The sequence below is a fragment of the Nelusetta ayraudi genome, unplaced genomic scaffold, assembly GCF_046127955.1.
Source record: "Nelusetta ayraudi isolate G7.1 ecotype Tasmania unplaced genomic scaffold, CSIRO-AGI_Nayr_v1 ptg000151l, whole genome shotgun sequence".
In the NCBI taxonomy this organism is placed as follows: domain Eukaryota; kingdom Metazoa; phylum Chordata; class Actinopteri; order Tetraodontiformes; family Monacanthidae; genus Nelusetta; species Nelusetta ayraudi.
Window position 1 is genome coordinate 458,213 of NW_027466201.1, and position 19,481 is coordinate 477,693.

At 44.2% G+C, this 19,481-nt stretch overlaps 1 protein-coding gene across 1 annotated transcript; it reads left to right on the top strand.

The window, feature by feature from the left end:
* Nucleotides 1-333: 333 nt before the first annotated feature.
* Nucleotides 334-18,301, top strand: apobb.1 (apolipoprotein Bb, tandem duplicate 1). The gene is made up of 29 exons (XM_076013635.1): nucleotides 334-483; nucleotides 1,360-1,575; nucleotides 1,940-1,972; nucleotides 2,085-2,197; nucleotides 2,330-2,475; nucleotides 2,845-2,992; nucleotides 3,098-3,250; nucleotides 3,764-3,888; nucleotides 4,143-4,228; nucleotides 4,318-4,762; nucleotides 5,165-5,279; nucleotides 5,770-5,916; nucleotides 6,006-6,217; nucleotides 6,313-6,508; nucleotides 6,606-6,779; nucleotides 6,882-7,085; nucleotides 7,164-7,331; nucleotides 7,410-7,615; nucleotides 8,303-8,485; nucleotides 8,574-8,704; nucleotides 8,799-9,009; nucleotides 9,086-9,258; nucleotides 9,395-9,555; nucleotides 9,660-9,769; nucleotides 9,933-10,303; nucleotides 10,454-16,450; nucleotides 16,530-16,641; nucleotides 16,818-16,992; nucleotides 17,083-18,301. The coding sequence occupies exons 2-29, from the start codon at nucleotides 1,521-1,523 to the stop codon at nucleotides 18,076-18,078; spliced, it is 11,346 nt and encodes a 3,781-aa protein (XP_075869750.1). The 5' UTR covers nucleotides 334-483; nucleotides 1,360-1,520; the 3' UTR covers nucleotides 18,079-18,301.
* Nucleotides 18,302-19,481: the final 1,180 nt, after the last annotated feature.

The window sequence follows — 19,481 nt, forward strand, 5'->3', positions numbered from 1 at the left end:
CCATTACAAAGATTTCCAAAGCATATCCATTGCAGTAGTTGTTCAGTGCCTCCAGCTCCCTTTGGACTCTATCTGTGCACATGATGGTCTGTGCAAACACTATCAGTATTTGTCAGACTTTCAAAAGTTGCTGCTGGCAATATGGCAGGTGGTCCTTGCACAATGTTCAGGTAGTTACATGATCTATGTCTAAGTCTGTACCACCCATCCACGTGGTTTTAGAAAAGAAATAAAACTTTAATTGAATTTCTTTTTTAAATGAGAAAACGTTGCCATGAGGATACCTGGGAGCAGTCAATCGATGCACGTGCTGCTTTGACCGCTAATTTGTTAGTTTGCCCCGTTTAAACAGCAAAACAAACTGTCCCTTGTCCAAAGTTCAGGAGCTTCCCATTTCAAACTTTGTCAGTTGTTTTTGTCCACTTTATTTTTGGCATGCGGCTGTCGAAGCTGAACAACAACTCCTTTAGAAGGTGCTAACGAGTGAGTATTGTTACCAAAATGAGCGAAATTTTGAATTACTGACTGCAAAAATAAGGGTTTTTTTCTTCAGCGACAACATAAAACGAAATATTATACGCGCCTTTACGCCAAAAAAAAAAGTTGTTTGTGTGTAGGTACATTTTAAGGTAAAACTCAGCACAAATGTTATCTCTTACAATCAGTAAATGTAATAATTACTGGCACAGCATGAAGCTACCTCGCCGACGTTTACGTAACCAGCGTGAAGGTGTTGTGTCTTTTTGGTCCGTGTCATCAGTAGCGAGCTGATAAGTTTATCGTCGTTTCATCGGCTGGGACTTTGGGTTTGGAACATGCCTTGATCACTCGGTGTTCGCTAACCGCCGACTATCAGTGACTTAATTCTCACCAGGGCTGCTCCATCGTGAACTTGATTGTCTTCGCATTGTCCGTCCGTCTCGGATCGATACGACGTTCGGGCCCGTCGACGTTGGGTCACATTAAAAATGTGGGAGAGAAAAACACACACGCAAGCCACTGAATATTCGACACAATATTCTGCAGTGGTATCGCGATTTTTCTCATATTACTATTAACTAGACACAAATTGTTTCAATAGTATATTATCAGTAATAATACAGGAATTTGTAGGTCTAAAGTGATCATAATTTTTATTGTACAATTATGCTGATTTGGCCAATCCATAATGTGAACCGACTGATCAAACTAGAAACTCAAAGTTCAATATAAAATTCAGTATCTGTAAAAAAAATAAAATAAAAAAAATTGAACCGCTCGACAGACTCCGTAGAGTCATCGTCACAGTATTGGATTTGGTTTTGTAAGGCCCAGATTAACAAGTATCCTTTAAACCCTTTGCCTTTTGTCCCTCCACAGAGAGAGGTGGGTTGGACTTTGTGCGATCAGAGCGCTCGCTGCGCCGCCCAGTCCCCTTCCAGAACACACAAGCTGAGGGGTATAAAAGTGTCGACCTGAGGCCAAGACATCAGTCTCATCTGAGTACTCACCGACTGCAAGGGAGAAGGCTTGACCCAATCATGGGGGACACAAAGCTCTGCCTTTTGCTGCTCCTCAGCACATCTGCCTTGGCCTGTGAGTATCTGCAGGGAATGTCTCTGTCAAATAAAAAAAAAGAAGTGAATAAAAGTTGTAGGTTTTTTTTTTTTGTCTTAGTTTTGCAGTTTGTTGCATGCAGTGCAGTGGCTTCATGCAAATCATTTTTTGATAAAATTCAATGTTTAAATTCTTATTTAAACATTATTTAAATAATAATTCAATCTAAATGATTGCCTTTTTAATTAGGTATGATTTCTTAAAAGGTTATTTTGTGCTAAATGGAAGCTTTGGAGATGCACATTCAGTGCAGCTTGATACTCCAACTTCCTTATTTACTTCTTCATTATCACTAAAAGTACACAAAAAAGAATCTCTAACAATGTACCTCTTCTGTTCAAAGATGCCCAAGATGACGATCAGCCGACCTGCTTACGTAAGTTAGGCCCGTCCACATTTCATATCCTGCCTAATTTCCACAAAGTCCTTCAGTGTATCACTTTTGAATTGAAACACCTTCATTTCAACACCAATTGTCTCCCACGCAGTGGCCAAAAGGTACAAGACCCTCCACCGCTATGAATACCTTTACGAGGCCGAATCCCTGAACGCCATCGATGGAACTTCGCCGATGAAGAACGGACCCAAGGCCACTTGCACGGTACGACGAAAGACCACCGCATAGATGTCATCATCAGTCACAGTTTACTTTTTTTTCCCATTTAATAACTGTCAGACTGGAAGATTTTAAAATAAAATAAATTAAAAAAAACACAATCATCCTCTCCTTCAGGTTGAAATCGAAGTGCCCCAGACGTGTAACTTCATCGTCCGCACCACAGGCTGCAGCCTGAGTCAGGTGGTCAACATGGATGCGGCGGGCAACCCCGTGTTCGCCCCCGCACCCACCACCGACAACTTCGCTGCAGAAATGGAGAGGTGGGGTCACTCAAGTGCAAAAAGTCAAATGTCTCAAGCGTGCAGAATAGAGATTAACCCATGAAAACCACCTGAAAGACTTTCAAAAAAGCTACATAAAAGTATATATTACTGTCACTAATGATCACCAAAATGTCTTGAAGAAAACCCTGTCTAATAGTCAATCAAAAAAATATATACATTCTAAAAAAAATTCGCCATCGGAACTTCTGTGCCCTTTGCATGAAACATTCTTAGGTTATTATATGGTTATTATCCTGCATTTTAAGGAAACTTCGATTGATGTTGATTAACAGGAAGATGCCAGCGGTTCAGTCGACTTAGAACTGTTTTTTCGTCCATGTTATTTATGTATTTATTTTCTGTCAGGTATCCTCTGAAGTTTGTGGTCGAGGGCAAGTACGACGTGAAGCTCTACCCCGAGGACGGCGAGTCAACCACCATCCTGAACGTCAAGAGGGGAATCATCTCCGCTCTGGCCGTGCCCCTGGAGGACGAAGACATGAACAAGAAGATGGTACGCGAGTGTGAAAGTCAGACAAAAATAATAATTTTTTAGAAATAAACTGTCATTCGTTGCATTTTAAACGCACCCTCTTTACCCTCCAAACAACCGCTGCAGCCCACCATCCATGGCAAGTGCAGGACCTACTCCACCGTCAACAGCAGGGAGGACATCGCAACCGACATCACCCTCAAGAGGGATCTGTCCCGATGTGACAAGTTCGTGCCCATGAGGGACCACACCAGCCCCCTGGCGCTCATCTCTCGCATGGTAACGTAGCTGGGCCAAATGTTTTCTCAAGCCGAGCTTTCCGCCTTACAAATTTCACCTGGAAACAACCTTTATTTCTCAGTCCCACGTGATAAATTGTCCAACATAATAATGATGGAGCGCTGTGAGCACTCTGTTTGCCTCCTGCAAAAATGCTTCCTGTTCAAACTGATGCTTTTGTTGTAGCTTAAACGTTTGGAACGAGGCAGAGTCAAAGCCGGGAGGGCAAAATTAAGCCCTTTGGCTTCAGTGAGATATCATTGCCCTTTGTGACATTGTGAATGGCTGATTTTCAGAATGGTTTTAGCTAGCACTAAAGCCAAAAGTGGGGCATGACAAAGAAGTAAAAGGAGCTTATTGACAGAATTCATTATATCGTCGACATACGTTGGTAAAGCTAGTCTGGGAAAAATATAGGATCTTTAAAAAAACAAAACATACTCAAACATGATATGAGGTCTTCAGTTGGACTTGAGCCACTTTATCTCACATTGCTTGTTTGTCCCTCCTCAGCACTACCCTCTCACCCAGATGATCAGAAGCTCACAGACGTGCAACTACAAGTTTGACAACGGCAAGAAGCACATGACCTCCGGCTCTTGCACTGAGAAGCACATCCTTGTACCCTTCTCTTACAAGTGAGTCAGGCCTGGCTATGACGAAATAATAATGAGAAGAACAATGGCTTTATTTATCCCACATTGGGGAAATATGCATAATTACAGCAGTATGTGCGGTGCAAAGAGGAGATGGAAAAAAAGAAATGAAAAAAGAAAGAAAATCAATTTACGTAACTAAATAAGTGTTAAAAAAATCCCCTAGGCTTGTTAGCATGTGTAGCCGTAAGTCGTCGTCAGAGTTTTTCAACCACGTGTTCATTTTTCTCCTTAAGGGGAGAGTATGGCGTGACCAACATTGGAAAGCAGGAACTCACCCTGGTCCAGGTCTCTCCTCACAATGACAGAGTGTTTGACCACAGTAAGCCCTTGTTTTTTTGCAACACTGATTTGTCGTGTTCGCTCAAGCTAAAGCTAGTATTGAACCACCTCATCTTCGCTATTTTCCAGGTGGCATCATGAAGGGTCTCCACATGGAGGCCGTTGAGGACAAGAGTGCCATCCAGGACAAAGACGCCGCCATGGTCCTCCTCGGAGAGCTGGCGACTCTTCCCGAAACCATGGGCGAGAAGAGGGCCCACCTCTTCCGCAGGCTGGTCACCGTTGTCCGCGGAATGAGGGCCGAGACCCTGAAGCCCGCCGTCCCCGAGGCCCTCGCCGTGTCCCGCGCCCTCACCTACCAGGTCCTGGCCCAGTGCGGAACCCCCGAGTGCAGCAGCGCCATCATGGACATCTTCAGGACCTTCGACAGGTCCGCTCTGGAGGTGGACGCCGGCGTGTTCGCCATGGGCCTGGTGTCCAACCCGTCCCCACTGCTCATCAACGACATGCTCGAAATGGCCAAGTTCAAGCGCAGCAAGACCGTCATGTACGCGCTGAGCAACGTTGTCAAGAGGTGAGTGAAGTTACTCCCCAGCACTTCTAGGTTCTTATTTTGCCATAATTATGGCAAGTGATTTTCTGTCTTCTTCTTTTTAATGCATTTTTTTTTCATTTGTGGTTGCAAACAAAATCCAAATGTAATCTTAAAAGGCAAATTGTTGCGTCAACGATGCATAACTTGTGAATTGATGGCAACGGTGGCAAAGAAAAAACACAAGATATGAGTCATTATGTCACTGCCCTGAAAATGTTACGCCACCTACTGGTTATGTCGATGAACTTCATCCTCATAGTTGCCGAGTGGGGGGCGGATACACACAATAAATGCTTAAAATGTACGACTGACTTTAATGGAAACACAGAGGGTCGGCTAAAATCACACTCAACCTGAGTTCTTATGTTTCATCTTGACCAGGTTTTACAAAGCCGAGGAGAAAATGATCCCAGAGATTTTCGCTGTGGCCGAGTTCATGGCCGCCCAGCTGGGCGACTGTACCGGTGACATGGAGAACACTTTCATGACACTGAGGGTACGTATCTGCCGTTGGATGCTGCTAATGCTTTTACACGTATGGAAACTAGCCTCAGTCCTAAGTGACTGTGAGCAGGGGTAGGAAGTGCAAATACTTTGTCACTGTACTTAAGTAGATTTTTCAGGTATTTGTACTTTGCTTGTTCTTTTTACTGCAACTTTTTTACTTTTGCTCCCTACATTTGTACACAAGTATTTGTACTTTGTACTCCTTACATTGGAGAAACATGCTTGTTAATTTTGTGTTTAAAAGAGTTTAAAAGATGCATACTTGTTTAAAAGTAATTCACTTATTATTACTATAGTTGTTGCTTGAAGCGGTGCTATTTGAACTATGCTGTTGTGTTGTTAAATATAAAAAATGGATCATATTTTAGAGCGGGATTATTTTAGAGTTCTTCATTGATTGCAAAAAAAACTACTAACTTGTCACAGTCAAATGCCAAAAGACGACATCTTTTTGATTGATCTTTCATTCTTGATTGTAGGTGATTGGAAACATGGCTCCAGCTATGATGTCCGCCGGTCCCCTGCTCAGATCTGCTGTGATCCAGTGTGTGAACCAGCCCGCCGCCTCCCCGGAAGTGCAGCAGGCTGCCGTCCAAGTCTTCAGGCTGACCTCCGTCCCTCACGAGGCAAGTGACTTCATTTCAAAATTCCCTTCAAATTTTTTCCGAACTCCCCCGACTGCGTTGCTCACTTTGTGCGTCCCATTCGCTCACAGGGCCGCGAGGTTCTCATGCAGGTGCTGACAGACAACTCCAGCCCCATGCAGAAGCGCATCGCCGCCTACCTTGTGCTCATGAAGGACCCCAAGCCCGCCGAACTGGCCCAGCTGGCTGCCTTCCTGCCGCAGGAGGAGAACCAACAAGTCAAGAGCTTCGTGGAGTCCCACATCGCCAACATTCTGTACTCAAAGATGCCAGAGACTGAAGAGTAAGTCGGAAGCGCACAAAGCTGTAACGTCTACCTCGAAACCGCCGCCTTCACCCATCAGCTGTCTCACCGTTTTTTTCCATTTTTCTCCCCAGACTCAGACAGATGATCAGAGATGTTCTGCAGGGTAACGAGATCGGACCCGTCATGGACGTGACCAAGTTCTCCCGCAACTACCAGATGGGCTCCCTGGAGGGCAACGTCATCTTCGAGGGTAACAGCTACCTGCCCAAGGAGGCCATGCTGGAAATGACCCTGAGGGCTTTCGGCTACGACATTGACATGATGGAGGTAAAAAATTTTTGCTCTGCACGCTTTGGAATCTATGCAAGCTGCGACACTGGGTGAAAAAAGAAAAAAGATAATCAAATGAATGTCACGGCAACAGATTGGCATGGAGGGCAAAGGGTTTGAGCCCACAGTCGACGCCCTGTTCGGCACCAACGGATTCTTCCCCGACACTGTCCTGAAGACCATGTTCTTCGTGGCGGACAAAATGCCCGTCAGCATCAGCGCCACCCTGGAGAGGATCATTCCCGCCCTGAGAGGGGGTCGGACTAGGGTAATGCAATCTGTCCAAAAAGTTTCCAATCGGGACGCGTTCCACAAAGAGATTTTTGCAGAGAGTGCTTATGTTATATTACGTTGTTTTCCTCCGGCGCAGCCCACCCAGAACTTCATGAGGGACATGACGCGCAACCTGAACAAACTTGTGCACGAGCTGAAGACCGCGGAGTCCCCGGAGGCCACCGTCTACCTGAGACTTTTGGGGAACGAGCTGGGCTACCTGAAGACCAAGGATATGGAGGAGATGGCCTCTTCCGCCGCAATGATGTTTGACAGCATGGCCAAGATGTTCCCAACTGATGTAAGTGAGCCGTCGGCTGTTTCTGGAAGCGAAATAAAAGAGAAAAGGAATTGAGAAAACGCGCGGTTGTGCTTGCAGCTGCTTATGGCCATGATGACCAGGACTGACAACACGATCTTCGCCCACTACATCTTCATGGACAACGAGTTCTTCCTCCCCACCGTCACCGGTCTGCCCCTGAGAGTTGCACTGTCCGGTACCTTCACCCCCGGCATCAAGGGTGGACTCAAGGTTGCCCGCGATATGGTGAGATTCCCAGCAAGGCGTTTGTTTGTTTCAGTCGACACGGCAGGCCGCTAACCAAAGCTGAAAACGCATTCTCAGAGCGAAGTTGCCTTCATGCCGTCTGCCGGCGTGGAGTTCGTGACCCAGATTGGCGCCCACCTCCCTGAGTTTGTCAACTCCGGGCTGGAGATGCACACCAACATGTTCCACGAGAGCGGCCTCACAGCCAAGGTCTCCTTTGAACCGAACAGCGCCAAGCTTACCATCCCGGCACCCATGACCCCCACAAAACTCTTCAAAATCACGTAAGTCCAAAGGCGGCATTGAAATGTTTTTCGCCAACTAATCAATTCAGAATGACAACATTATAGACATTAAACACAACCATTTTAACAAGGAGAGAGAGATTTGATAGTAGATAGGAATAGGCACATGGAATGCCAGATGGAATGTTTCCTGAGTCACCATTCAGATTGGCACACACAGGCTGGGACCCAAAGGAACCAATCAGATTTGCTACTGCAGCTTCGGCCAGGTCGCAGATCCTCGATAGGTGCAAAGGGCCGGAGTTTATTGCATAACAACTCCCCAGTGTGTCTTTCTTTCAAAGAGGCAGTCGATGGCAGAGACCATTTGTTAACGCTTTCTATTGATGCTCGGCAAGATGGACGTGTCCACTCAATAGACCTCTTAACCTCTTGTCCTTTTTTTGCGTCAGATAATGCAGATTACTTTTGTTTGTTTGCTGTCACTGCAAAAAGCTTAATGCAGAATTTAGGCAGAGTTGCTGTCTCAAACATTCACATCAGTTCGTCATGGAAGTTAGTTGGTATTTTTTCTGTGGCGCTCAGTAGCAAATGATCCACGGATCCACAACCTGGTTGTTAGATTAGATTTCGAAGTGGAATTCCGAGGGCTCTAACTGCTGCCTCAGAATAATTCAAGTGGCCAAAGCTGCATGTTAATATTTATTTTTATTTCTTTTGACTCAGCAACAACCTGGTGGCAGTGACGGGATCAGAGATGGTCGCCATCCCCTCCATGGTCATGGACAAGGTCGATGTCAGCGAGTGCACCCCAGTCTTCGCTGGAATGAAATACTGCTCGGCCCTGCAGTACGCCGACGCCTTCTCCCAGGAGTTCACCCCATTCTTCCCCTTCACCGGAGATAGCAAGTGAGTGCCGCGTTGCAAAAGCGTCGCAACAACCGCCGCATTTCTAGACGGAAAATAACGCCCAAACGTTTGGCTGGTGGAAAAACAGATTTGCCGTGGAGATGCACCCCACTGGCGAGGTGACCGAGTACACCGCCACCCTGGCCTACGAGATGCTCAGGGAGGGAGAGGAGGGCCGGCAGAAGGTTGACTCTGTGAAATTTGTCCTGAGGGCTGAAGGTAATAACAAGTTGAAATTATGAGCATTTTTATTTTAGGATGCCAAACCTCATCCTGGTATGAAAACGTTAACGGGTCCGTCGGCCGCCCCCAGGTGCTGACCCCACTGAAGCCAGAGCCATCGTGAAATACAACAGGAGGAGGAACGTCGTCACAGCTGACCTCCAGATCCCAGACTACGATGTGGAAGCCGGCATCAGGCTGGGTGTGGTTGATGGAAACACCAGGGGCAGAGGAACCCACTCCATCTCTCTGGACTTTGTGAACAAGAACATCCCCCAGCTCTCCCTGGTCGGCCGTGCCAAGTAAGAAAAGCAAGCGGGGTTTCCCCCCACCGATCCATTGATATTTTGCGCTCACTTCCCCTTTTTTCTGTTCCAGCCTGAAGGCCATGAGAGAGGGCATGCTGCAGCTCCAGCTCCTCGTCCCCTCCCTCGACACCGACGCCACCTTCACAGCCAACATGAAACGCGAGGACGAGCTTGAAATGGAGCTCAAGAGTGACATCAAATTCATGACCGCCCTCTCCGAGCAGAAATTCAAAGTCAAATATGGTAATAATGTCCCCTTTTGGTTCAGCAGTTTTCCCTATATGCTGTGTGACAATTCTGTTGTTGAACGAAAGAAAACAACACAACTGCCTCTATCTGAATTTTTCAGAAATATTTGAATTCTGATCTAATGTTGCAGATGCCATGAAGATGGAGGTTGAATTCAAGTCCGACGTGAACACCGAGACCGGCAGCATGCCTTACTATGACATGGCCGAGAGGTACGGAAACGAAATTCTTGACGTGAAGGTGGGAAACACCGACATGAAGGTCCGTCACATCTTCAAGAAATTCGTAGAGGTATGTGTCTTGCATTTGCACTCGTCCTATGCTTGTGATATGATTATTATTTTTAAGTGTCAACAGGTTTGGAACATTAATTGTCTTCGTGTGTGTGTTTTTAGGCAGCAAACAACTACATGGAAACATACGGCGCTGACATTCCTTACTTCCAGAACTTCAGAGTGCCAGCTATGCCTGAGATTTCCCTGCCTGAGACTCTCTTCCTCAATACGTAAGCATGACATAATCATCACCATAAATACACACAGATGATCCCTATTAGAAACATATATTCCGAGTATATCAGGAATATGAATAAGTGTAAGACACCTTTTTGATCAGTGAATGTTTTTCCACAATGTCTCAACAATTTTCTCTTTTTGTCATTGAACCAGTGAGGCAAAGGCCGTCTACTACTTCAACAATCAGCGCTTCACCGTTACAGTCCCTGTCCCCTACATTGGCGGAAAGTCCATGAAGGAGATGCAGTTCCCAGGAGTCCTGACCACACCTCACGTGTCTCTGCCCAGCATCGGACTGGAAATCATCTCCATGGAGATTCCAATTCCAGACATGGTTATGCCTGACGGCTTCACCATGTCTTTCCCTCTCTTTGGCAAAGCTGAATTTTCCACGTTGATGAAGAGCAATCTTTACAACATGGAGGCATCTATGGGTGCGGGCAAAGAGGAGACCGGACGCTACTCGGCCAAGTTTGATGTGAAAGGAATTTCCCCAATTGACATCCTCTCAATGAACATGGAAGGTACTTCATCGAGGAAATGAATTAATTTCTAAATTACGTCTATTTTTATTGTTACATGTTGTTGTTGTTGCTTTGATGTAGTGAAAGAATTGTATTAATTCCAGACACTTAGCAAGTGGTTCTGTTTAACCTACTTTTTGTTTCGTTCAGGATCTGGAATGTTGGACGTCACCGAGTCCATGAAGGCTGTCCTGAAAAGCTCGTTTGTCCACAAATTCTTTGAGGCCCATGTTAACATTGCCGAGGACGCAACAGTCACAGACAAATTAAATTTGAAATCAAACAGCAGGATCGAAGCCACAAGCCCACTTGGTTTCAACCTCGTGCTGGAGCACGTTGGCATGACTGGAATCAACCGCGAGGAAATCTCTGCTGAGAGCACCTTCAATGGCATGGTCACGGCTGGACCTCTGTATGGCAAGACCATCTCCACTCAGTCATTCATTGTCATCCCATTCAGGCCTGAGATCAAGTTTAACTCCAGTGTCCAGGTGGACTCCACCATCTTCCAGGGCAAGAACACCATTGCAACCGTCCTTCGTAGTGATGAATTCTCATTTGTGTCCACCACCAATGTCTTTGATGACCTCTTGACCCATGTTGCTGATTTCTCCATCAGAAACAGCAGGCTAGTGCTGAGGTGCGACTCAAATGCTTTTGCCCTCGGTATGAAAATTCGCAATCAGGTGGATGCCTCTGCTGGTGCCGGAGCGATCATGATGAGAATGGAGACCAACAGCGAGCGCTCTGAAAACCGTGTTTACTCCCTGTTCACTGCCATTTTTGACGTGAACGGCCTGGTGGTAACCAGTGACGCCACAATGAAGCTCATTGAGAACGAGGCCACTCACAAAGCCACTTTGAAATTCAACCAGGACGGTTTGACCACCAGCGGAACAACCACTCTGCAAAGCCTCCTCGCTCTGGAGAATAGCTTCAACGCTGGCATTGACACTTCAAGAGCTACCTTCTCTGTTACCAACAAGGCAGCCACGAATGGCATGAAGTTTGACAACACCAACAACATGTTCATCACTCTCTCCAGCTTTGACTTTAACTCAAATGTAGAAGCTGTTGCCGGTTCTATTGCCTCCTATACTCATGACATCACCGTCGCCATGAAACCCTACACTGCTACTGCAAATGTGGTCAGCAATCTAAACATGCTCATGGCCAATGTCGTGAATGAGGCGAAGCTGCAAGTAGAGCCATACAAAATGGATCTGACCGGAAACCTGAAAGCTGCAGTTGGCGATGAGGAGTTCAAACACACGTATCAAGTGATTTATGCCGATATGACCGCCAATGCCAAGTGTAGCACAACTGGAAGACTCTTTGGAACCCACATGAGCCACAACACTGAGGTCGAAATCATTGGACTTGCTGCAAGAATCACCAACGATGCCCGCTTCAACTCACAGCCAGTGCGCTTTGACCACACCATCCGTTGCAGCATTGTGCCTTTCGATTTCAACCTTGATGCCATCTTCAATGCTGATGGAGACATGATCTTGTATGGAAAGCATAGTGGCCAACTCTATGGCAAGTGGCTTCTCAGAGCACAACCCCTGGCCTTTACTAGCTCACATGAATGCAGAGCATCACTAAACCAACAGCTCAATAACGGATATTCAATTGAGACCATATTTGACAACAAGATGGACAATATGTTGTCCCCTCAGGAGCAGAAAAGCAATTTGAGAATGAGGTTTAAAGTAAATGACTTTGACTTTAATCAGGGCTTCAGTGCATACAACACCGCTGAGAGAGCCGGAGTTGAGCTGTCCAGCTCTTTTTTCACAAGTCTTTTTGACACAGTCAACAGAGAACGCCAGGAATTCACCCTCTCCGGCTTTGTTAAGTATGACAAGAACTCAGATAGTCGCATAATCCAGTTCCCTTTCATGGAGAATCTCCCTGTCATGGTGGAAAGCTTGAAGAACATTATTGTGAGTTTTGCCGAGACTCTGCAAAACTTTATCAACAGCAATGATGTGAGGGCCAACCTTGAGGCTTTTCCGCAGTATGTAAGTGACTCCATGTCTCAACTAAATATTGAAAATTACCTCACTCAGGCAAAGTTGTATTTCAGTGACATCACTGATTTTGCCCAAAATTTTGACATCATGGAAGATGTTGAAGCCTCTATTCAGGGGCTCGACATGCTTGTGAAGAAAATGCTAAGAAATCTCAGTGACCTCTTGAAAGCGTGTGGTCAGACAGTGAATAATGTTATTTTCAGTGGCACTCGGCCTCTCATTGAGCGTTTGATTGATATCAATGAAGCACTTAACATCAAGGCAACAATTCTGTACGTGATTGACACCATCAGAGAGGGAATCCAGGCCATTAACCTCGAAAAACTTGAAGGCACCAGATTTGCATTCCTGAAAGATTTTGACATCTCCTACATTAAGAGGGAATTAGACTATTCTATGAAAGATTTAAAAAGAATCATTGAGACCTTTGAATTGGACGAGTTTATCGATCGTCTAAAAGATTTCTGTGGAGATATTTATGATTTTTTCTTTGAAGAATTTGTTTATCTGATCCCCTCACAACATTTCAGGGAAATGAATAGAATTATAATGGTAACTATTCAAGAACAGAACATCATTGAGAGGCTCAGTGCTGTCTCTGCCAAGATGACAGAGCTAATTGCGAGGTTTGAAGTTGACAAAAAGATCACATATATCTTGGAAAATGTCATGGCACTCGTAAGGCAGTTTAGAGTTGAGGAAACTATCAGAATTGTCGTCACAAAGGCAAAGGATGCTGAACTGCACCTCATGCAAATTTTCGAAAGGGCTTGCGACTCCTTGAAAACAACAGAGATGAAAGATTTAATTCAGGATTTCAACGTAAATATGGAAGACGTAATCAATAGGCTGAAAACCATGAACTACAATGAGTTTGTAGATTATGCCAATCAGATGATTGCTTTCTACACAGCTTATGTAAATGATCTTATCAGGACATTGGAAATTCCCCAGAAGCTTGAGGCAACAAGAGATTTTGTGAACTTTTTCTTGTCTTCCGTGCAAAACGTTATAGAGCGCATGAGGGAAATCAGAGTTCGGGACATTTTTGTGACTCTGAAGGATATCAATGAACAGCTCATACGTCCTAATCTTCATAGTTTTGTTGAATTTGTGAAGGAAGAGATCCTAGATTTCGATATCAGACCTGAAATCGAGAGTTATCTGCATGCCGTGTCTACAATCCATAGAATGTTTACCAGGTCAATTTCTGATATATTGAGGAGCATAGTACATTTTTTTGAAATGATATTCACTAACCAAAAATTCACAATTGAGATGCGTGAAATGATTGCTACGTTTGAGAGGGAGTTTAGGGTACCTGATCTGATTATCCCATCCTTCACCGTTCCTTTTACTGATCTTGTTGTACCATCATCAAAGACAAGGCTGCGGGACGCTAGGATACCAGCACAGCTCGACATCCCTGAGTTAACCATTGTGGGTGTCCATACAGTACAAGCCACCACAATTTCTGCTTATGACATTAAGCAAAAACTCATTCAGTTTATTGATTTCTTTGTAAACGTTGAGATTGAAATATTTGACCCAGAAGTTTTCTTTGGAGAATTGACCATGGGCTTCCTTCCTCCCATGCCAGAGATAACCTTGCCAGACATCACTTTCCCTGAAATTTCAGTTCCTACCATCCCTCAGGTTCCAATCGAAAAGCTTGTCGAATCTCTTCAGATTCCTGATTTCAAGCTGCCTTCTATCCCCACCGAGGTCATGGTCCCATGCTTTGGAAAACTCTATGGTGAGGTCAAACTACTTACTCCCATCTACACTGTAAAAACATCTGCTGGGTTCCAGAACTCAACTGAGAGTGAGATGACACCTACATTCACAGCCTTCCTCACTTCTCAGGGCACATCTCAAACGTTTGAGATTCTTAATTACAAACTTGACTCGATGGCCCGAATTGCAATCCCAAAAATGAGCCGTGTCGTCTTCTCAGAAACCCTTAAGTTCATCCACGAAGCCTTTGGAGTTGAGCATCAGGGATCTGTTAGTCTTTATGGCCTATCAGCTCAGGGTCAGGCCAAAACAGGGATAAAAGTTATGACTTCATTTTATACTGCTAGCCTCATGAACATTGCTTTTATTGCTATGGAAGAAGGAATGTCTGCATCTCTGGAGACAACTTACACCCATCTCATGGACCTACCAGTCGGAGACATCAGAAATGAGCTCACTGTAACCCAGAAGGCAGTTGTTCGTCAAAATGGCCTTACCGTTACTTTATCTGCTGACAATTCAGCCAATGGCAACTTCAATGGTCGCAATGGCAACCACAAGAGCAACATGGAATTGTCACTGACCCCAAGAATGTCCACCATTGCTTTCTCTGGTGACACTGACTTTGTTCTCCTGAAGATGAAGCAGCAGATGAATGCAGAACTTCAAATCCCTGTCTACATCAAGTTTAATGTGCGTAATGAGGCTGAAACACCATTTATCAAAAACAGTCTGTTTATGGCTACAGGAAATGCCAACCTGTATCACATGCAGGCTGAGCTGAAAGCTAACCATGACACAGAGTTGATTGGTGTAGTCAGTGGAACTGTGTCCAATCGTCTGAACTTTCTAGTCCGTCCTTTCGAGTTTGTCTTTGAGTTCCAGAACAAAGGAAACAACAAGGTTGTCTTCACTGAAATTCTTGTTGCTAAGATTGACCTACAGAATGATTACTCAGCTATTTTAAGACCTGGCAGCCAGCAGTTGAACACAGTTGCTCTGGCCCGCATTAATCAGCACAGAATGCTCTACAATTTCACTGTTGACAATAATCCAACTGAGGCTGGTTTCATTGTTGCTATGGGAAGTGAGACTGACCTGGACTTCTTAAATTCCCCAATCACCATCCCTGAGCTTTACCTGCCATTCGTTGACTTCCGTTCACCAGCCATTAGCAATGTGAACTTGTATGAGCAGATGGCATTAATGAACATTCTGACAACCACTGAGCAGACTGTGAACATGGATGCCAAAGTGGTTTACCAGAAAAACCAGGCTGATCACTTTGTGGATATCATGGGTATGATGAAGATGCCCGTTATGGGTAATGTGATCTCTGAGTTGGCCTTCAAGTCTGCCATCATCAACCTGAACGTCAACGCTGGACTGTTCAGTGAGGACAACCTGGTCATGCGCCTAAGAGCCACCACAGCCTCTGTGTTTGAGAGCCTCAGAACCAAACTTGATGGCACCACCAGTCTGAGCACTAAGGCAGGAATCAAGCTGGCCAATTCCATGTCCCTGGAAAATATCCACATTGAAGGCACTCATGACAGCACCATCAGTATGATTCCCGAGACCCTTGAAGCCACCATCTACGTGGCCACTGTGGCAAAGGTGACCCTGCCAGTGCTCACCCTGGAAGCAAACCAAAATCTGGTGGCAGACACCAAAACAAAGGCCAATGCCGCCTCCACTTTCACCTTTAAAGGAAACTTCAATATCCCTGTGATCAACGCAATTGGAAAGGCTAACGGAGACTACACTCTGAAGATGGAGGGAACCTTTGATGATGTTTCCATGGAGTCGTCCTTCAGGACAGCTTTGGATGGGTCAGTGTTTGAAGACTACTCAGTTCTGGGATTTCTGGATAATGACCTAAATTTCTACGGCAATAACGATGGCCTTCGCTCTACTAGCAAGTTTATTGCTGATGGAAAGCTCAACAATGGTGCTACCAAAATCCTCAGCATGGAAGTCAATGAGACTATGGCTGTTGAGGTATCCATGAGCCGTGTGTATGCACTGCTGAAGTACACTGGCATGAACGAGGCTCACATCTTCAACTTCAACACTGTTGGAAAACAAGTTGTAATGGCAATAGTTGATCTGTCAATGACATCCTCGATGACTGTTGACATTGAGATCGATCTTTCTCAGCCAACTAGTATGGGTGACTTCAGTGTGTTTGTGAAGAATAATGCTGGAGTGACAGCTGCCGAGCAGAAGATGTCAACAATCCTTAAGTTTATCAGCCCATTCTACACCACAAACATGGCAACTGAAATTGAGGGCAAAGCTCCTGTCTTCAAAGTCACCATGAAGTCCTCTGCCAACTCTGCATTTCTGGTCTTGGACTATGACCTGGATGGTCAGTAGATGAACACAAACACAAATTATCCTACATAATGACACTGTTGTGTAAGCTCACAAAATATTTCTTCACACAGCGTCATCCATTGCAAACTTTGAAAATGGAGCTCTCGACATGAACAACAAGGTCATCCTGACACACAGTGAATTCACCATGGACGCAAGCCACGTGCTCACCCAAGCCTTGAGGTAAATTCTCTTTTTATTATATGTGATTTACTTAATCAATTTATGTTGCACAGTGCGAATACATTTTTTGTCTTGGCATTTCTGACACCAGGTAAATACACAATCTTTACATGATTAGAATATTTTAAACTTTTGTGAGCTCTTGTGTAAAACAAATACTTGTCTTTGTTTTATAGTCACCATACTCTGAATGTGGACCTGACCAGCCCCACCTTTACTGGCATGTACCTCCGTTATGCCGCCCGTACAGATGGTTTCAGTGCCTCACTCTCTGCCCCATCTGCTGGCTTTATGGGCCTTGATTTTAACACCAGGCTCCAATATCAGATGAGAGTCTATGGTCGTTATCCTGTAAGTGTCATTTAATCGATGTTTCATGCCATTGTAATCAGTGACCGAAAATGTTTGAATTTTTAATATATGTTTCATTCTGTTCAACAGTCTGCCCCAGAGGTTGATGTTGACATGCTGGTCATCCGATCAATTCTCAAGGATGACGATAAGATGAAAATGCAGATAAGCTACAATATGGACGTACCCAAAGCAATGCTGTCTGAGATCAAAACAAAGAGGGTCTTGATCTTCTCCAAATTCTCAATGCTTGCCGACAAGTACCAGATCACAAGGAAGATGGAAGCGTTGAAGACCATGGTTGTTAACCGCATCAACGAGGCCTACGAAGCTGTGATCAACTACGATGCTTCGATGAGCCAGTTGTCAATCTTCTTCAGGAACATCATTGTTCAGTCCCAGAAGACTATCCAGGTCTTCCTGGATGCCTTCGTCGGAGTTCTGAGGGAGACCCAGTTCAAATTGCCTGGGTCGGATGAGATGACCACACTCCCTGTGGTTCTGCATAGGTTGACAAGCACCATCGCTGTAGTGCTGGAGACGACAATTCAGAAGATCTTTGAGAGCACACAGGTCTACTATAACATTGTGGCTGAGAAGATGAGCAATGTAAAATTAAGCATGCCCGTTGGTGACGTTGTAGCCCTAAACCAGTTCTTCGAACAGGTCAAAACGGTTGTTAAGAAAGTAGTTGATGAGGTGGTGGACTTTGTGAAAAATATGGAGAGTCTCGACACAATGATGCTGAAGATGGGAGAGACCCTAGAGGCTGTTGTTGAAAAGTCGCAAGAGTTTGTTGACATCATCAGCTCTGACTATATGGATGCTCTGTTTGTCCGCTTCAATGTCCTCTACAGTGATCTCATCGCTATGGCAAAGACGGCTTCTGACATGATCACTGACATGAACATGGAGGAAGTCAGCAATACATTTGACTACATAATTGGCAGGTTCATGTATGTGATAGAGCAGTTCAACGAAGTTGTCTATGGTGTCTTGGGACAGGTTTCAGATGAGGCGCAGGCCTATATCAGAGTGCAGAATGGCATGCTTGAGATTGACCTCCCTCTCACCTTCCAACAGTAAAGTCTAGGTCCACACGAAACACAACCACCTGTTTGAAACGTGATTGGAAGGAGTTGGAACAAGTTGTTTGTTAACTATATTTATAATGTATCAAACACAGAAATGTGCTGGGTTGTTTTAATTACAATTTCATTTATACAGACACACAAAAAATGGCTTTCACTGTAAAGCCCCCTCACTGTAAAGAACTAAAATGTTCAATAAAAACCTCTACTTAAATCATTATATGTCCTGTTTTGTTTTTCACAACTTTCTTTTGAGGGAAGGGTAAACTGCAAAAGCATTTCATGAAATAATCTCATCAGAAGCCAGGGTATGTGTAAATTAAATTAAAAACCCATTTGACTTATAAAACTAAGTTTAGCTTCCCCCATGTAATCCAAGGCCCATCTAGGGTGATACTATGTCCTGTTATACGATGTGATATATGTATATTTATATATCTATGAATAGATATATAAATATGTGTATATACAAATAAAGTTTAATCAACTTATAAAACAATTACAAATATTTTTTCATCCAATAAAGAGGAGGCATACATTCAACATATATTGAAATCTTTGAGTATCTCATTGCCGGGCCAAGTGTCCTGGCTTTCAAAAATCAGAAGTGTACACTCTTGCACTTAAGCAAACAGAGGGCTGTGTCTGATTTATTTATTATCTTATCATTATTGAAGTCATGTTATCTGCTCATAAAAATTAAAACTAAGATGCAATTTTGCTCTTTTTATTTTTTAATTTTTCGAAATGTTCCACACTTTGTGTCTAGTAAATGGATGCATAGAGCAACTGAAACTATAAATACTTCTGGCCTTCATTTTTGGTGGCAAAAAATAAAATAAAAATCTTTTTCTTCTTCTTGTGAATCATTATTGAGAAGTTGTAAATTGGTCCCGCAATGTAAGTTAATCTCATTTTTCTTTTCTTCTTTGATTGTTAGAACATCCGTGCTTCAGAAATGTTCTCTCTGCAAAGTGGTCATTATATTTCTCAACACATAGAAACATGATTACTAGACGCAATACCATTTAGTAAGGGAGACGCAACTATCAATCCTTATTCGTCTAACTATGAGATTCCTGCCGGATGACGTTATTATCTATTTATTTATTTAGTAAAACAATTATAATCCCAAATCTACCTACAGATTATTTTCCTCTTGCAGAATCCAGAATCTTCTTCCAGATGTCCTAAGTCACAGTGAATAAAGAAGAACATGTACATGACAAACAAAGAGAACGATCTGAAGCCCAGATTGAGTTTCAGAAAGAGCGACATAGACTCAAACCTTTGATCGGTGACTCTCTCCTGAACGCGTCGGGAACAGGTTATCAGCTGACTCCTGAAGATACTAAAACATATCTCAGAGAGAGACTCTGACAAAGGACTTTTCTCTGT

Bases quoted from the DNA above. Each gene is read 5' to 3' on its own strand.
- apobb.1 (XM_076013635.1), top strand. From the start codon at position 1,521: ATGGGGGACACAAAGCTCTGCCTTTTGCTGCTCCTCAGCACATCTGCC. The intron at 1,973-2,084 runs GTAAGTTAGGCC...TCTCCCACGCAG, and splicing joins CGATCAGCCGACCTGCTTAC to TGGCCAAAAGGTACAAGACC. The intron at 16,451-16,529 runs GTCAGTAGATGA...TTCTTCACACAG, and splicing joins CTTGGACTATGACCTGGATG to CGTCATCCATTGCAAACTTT.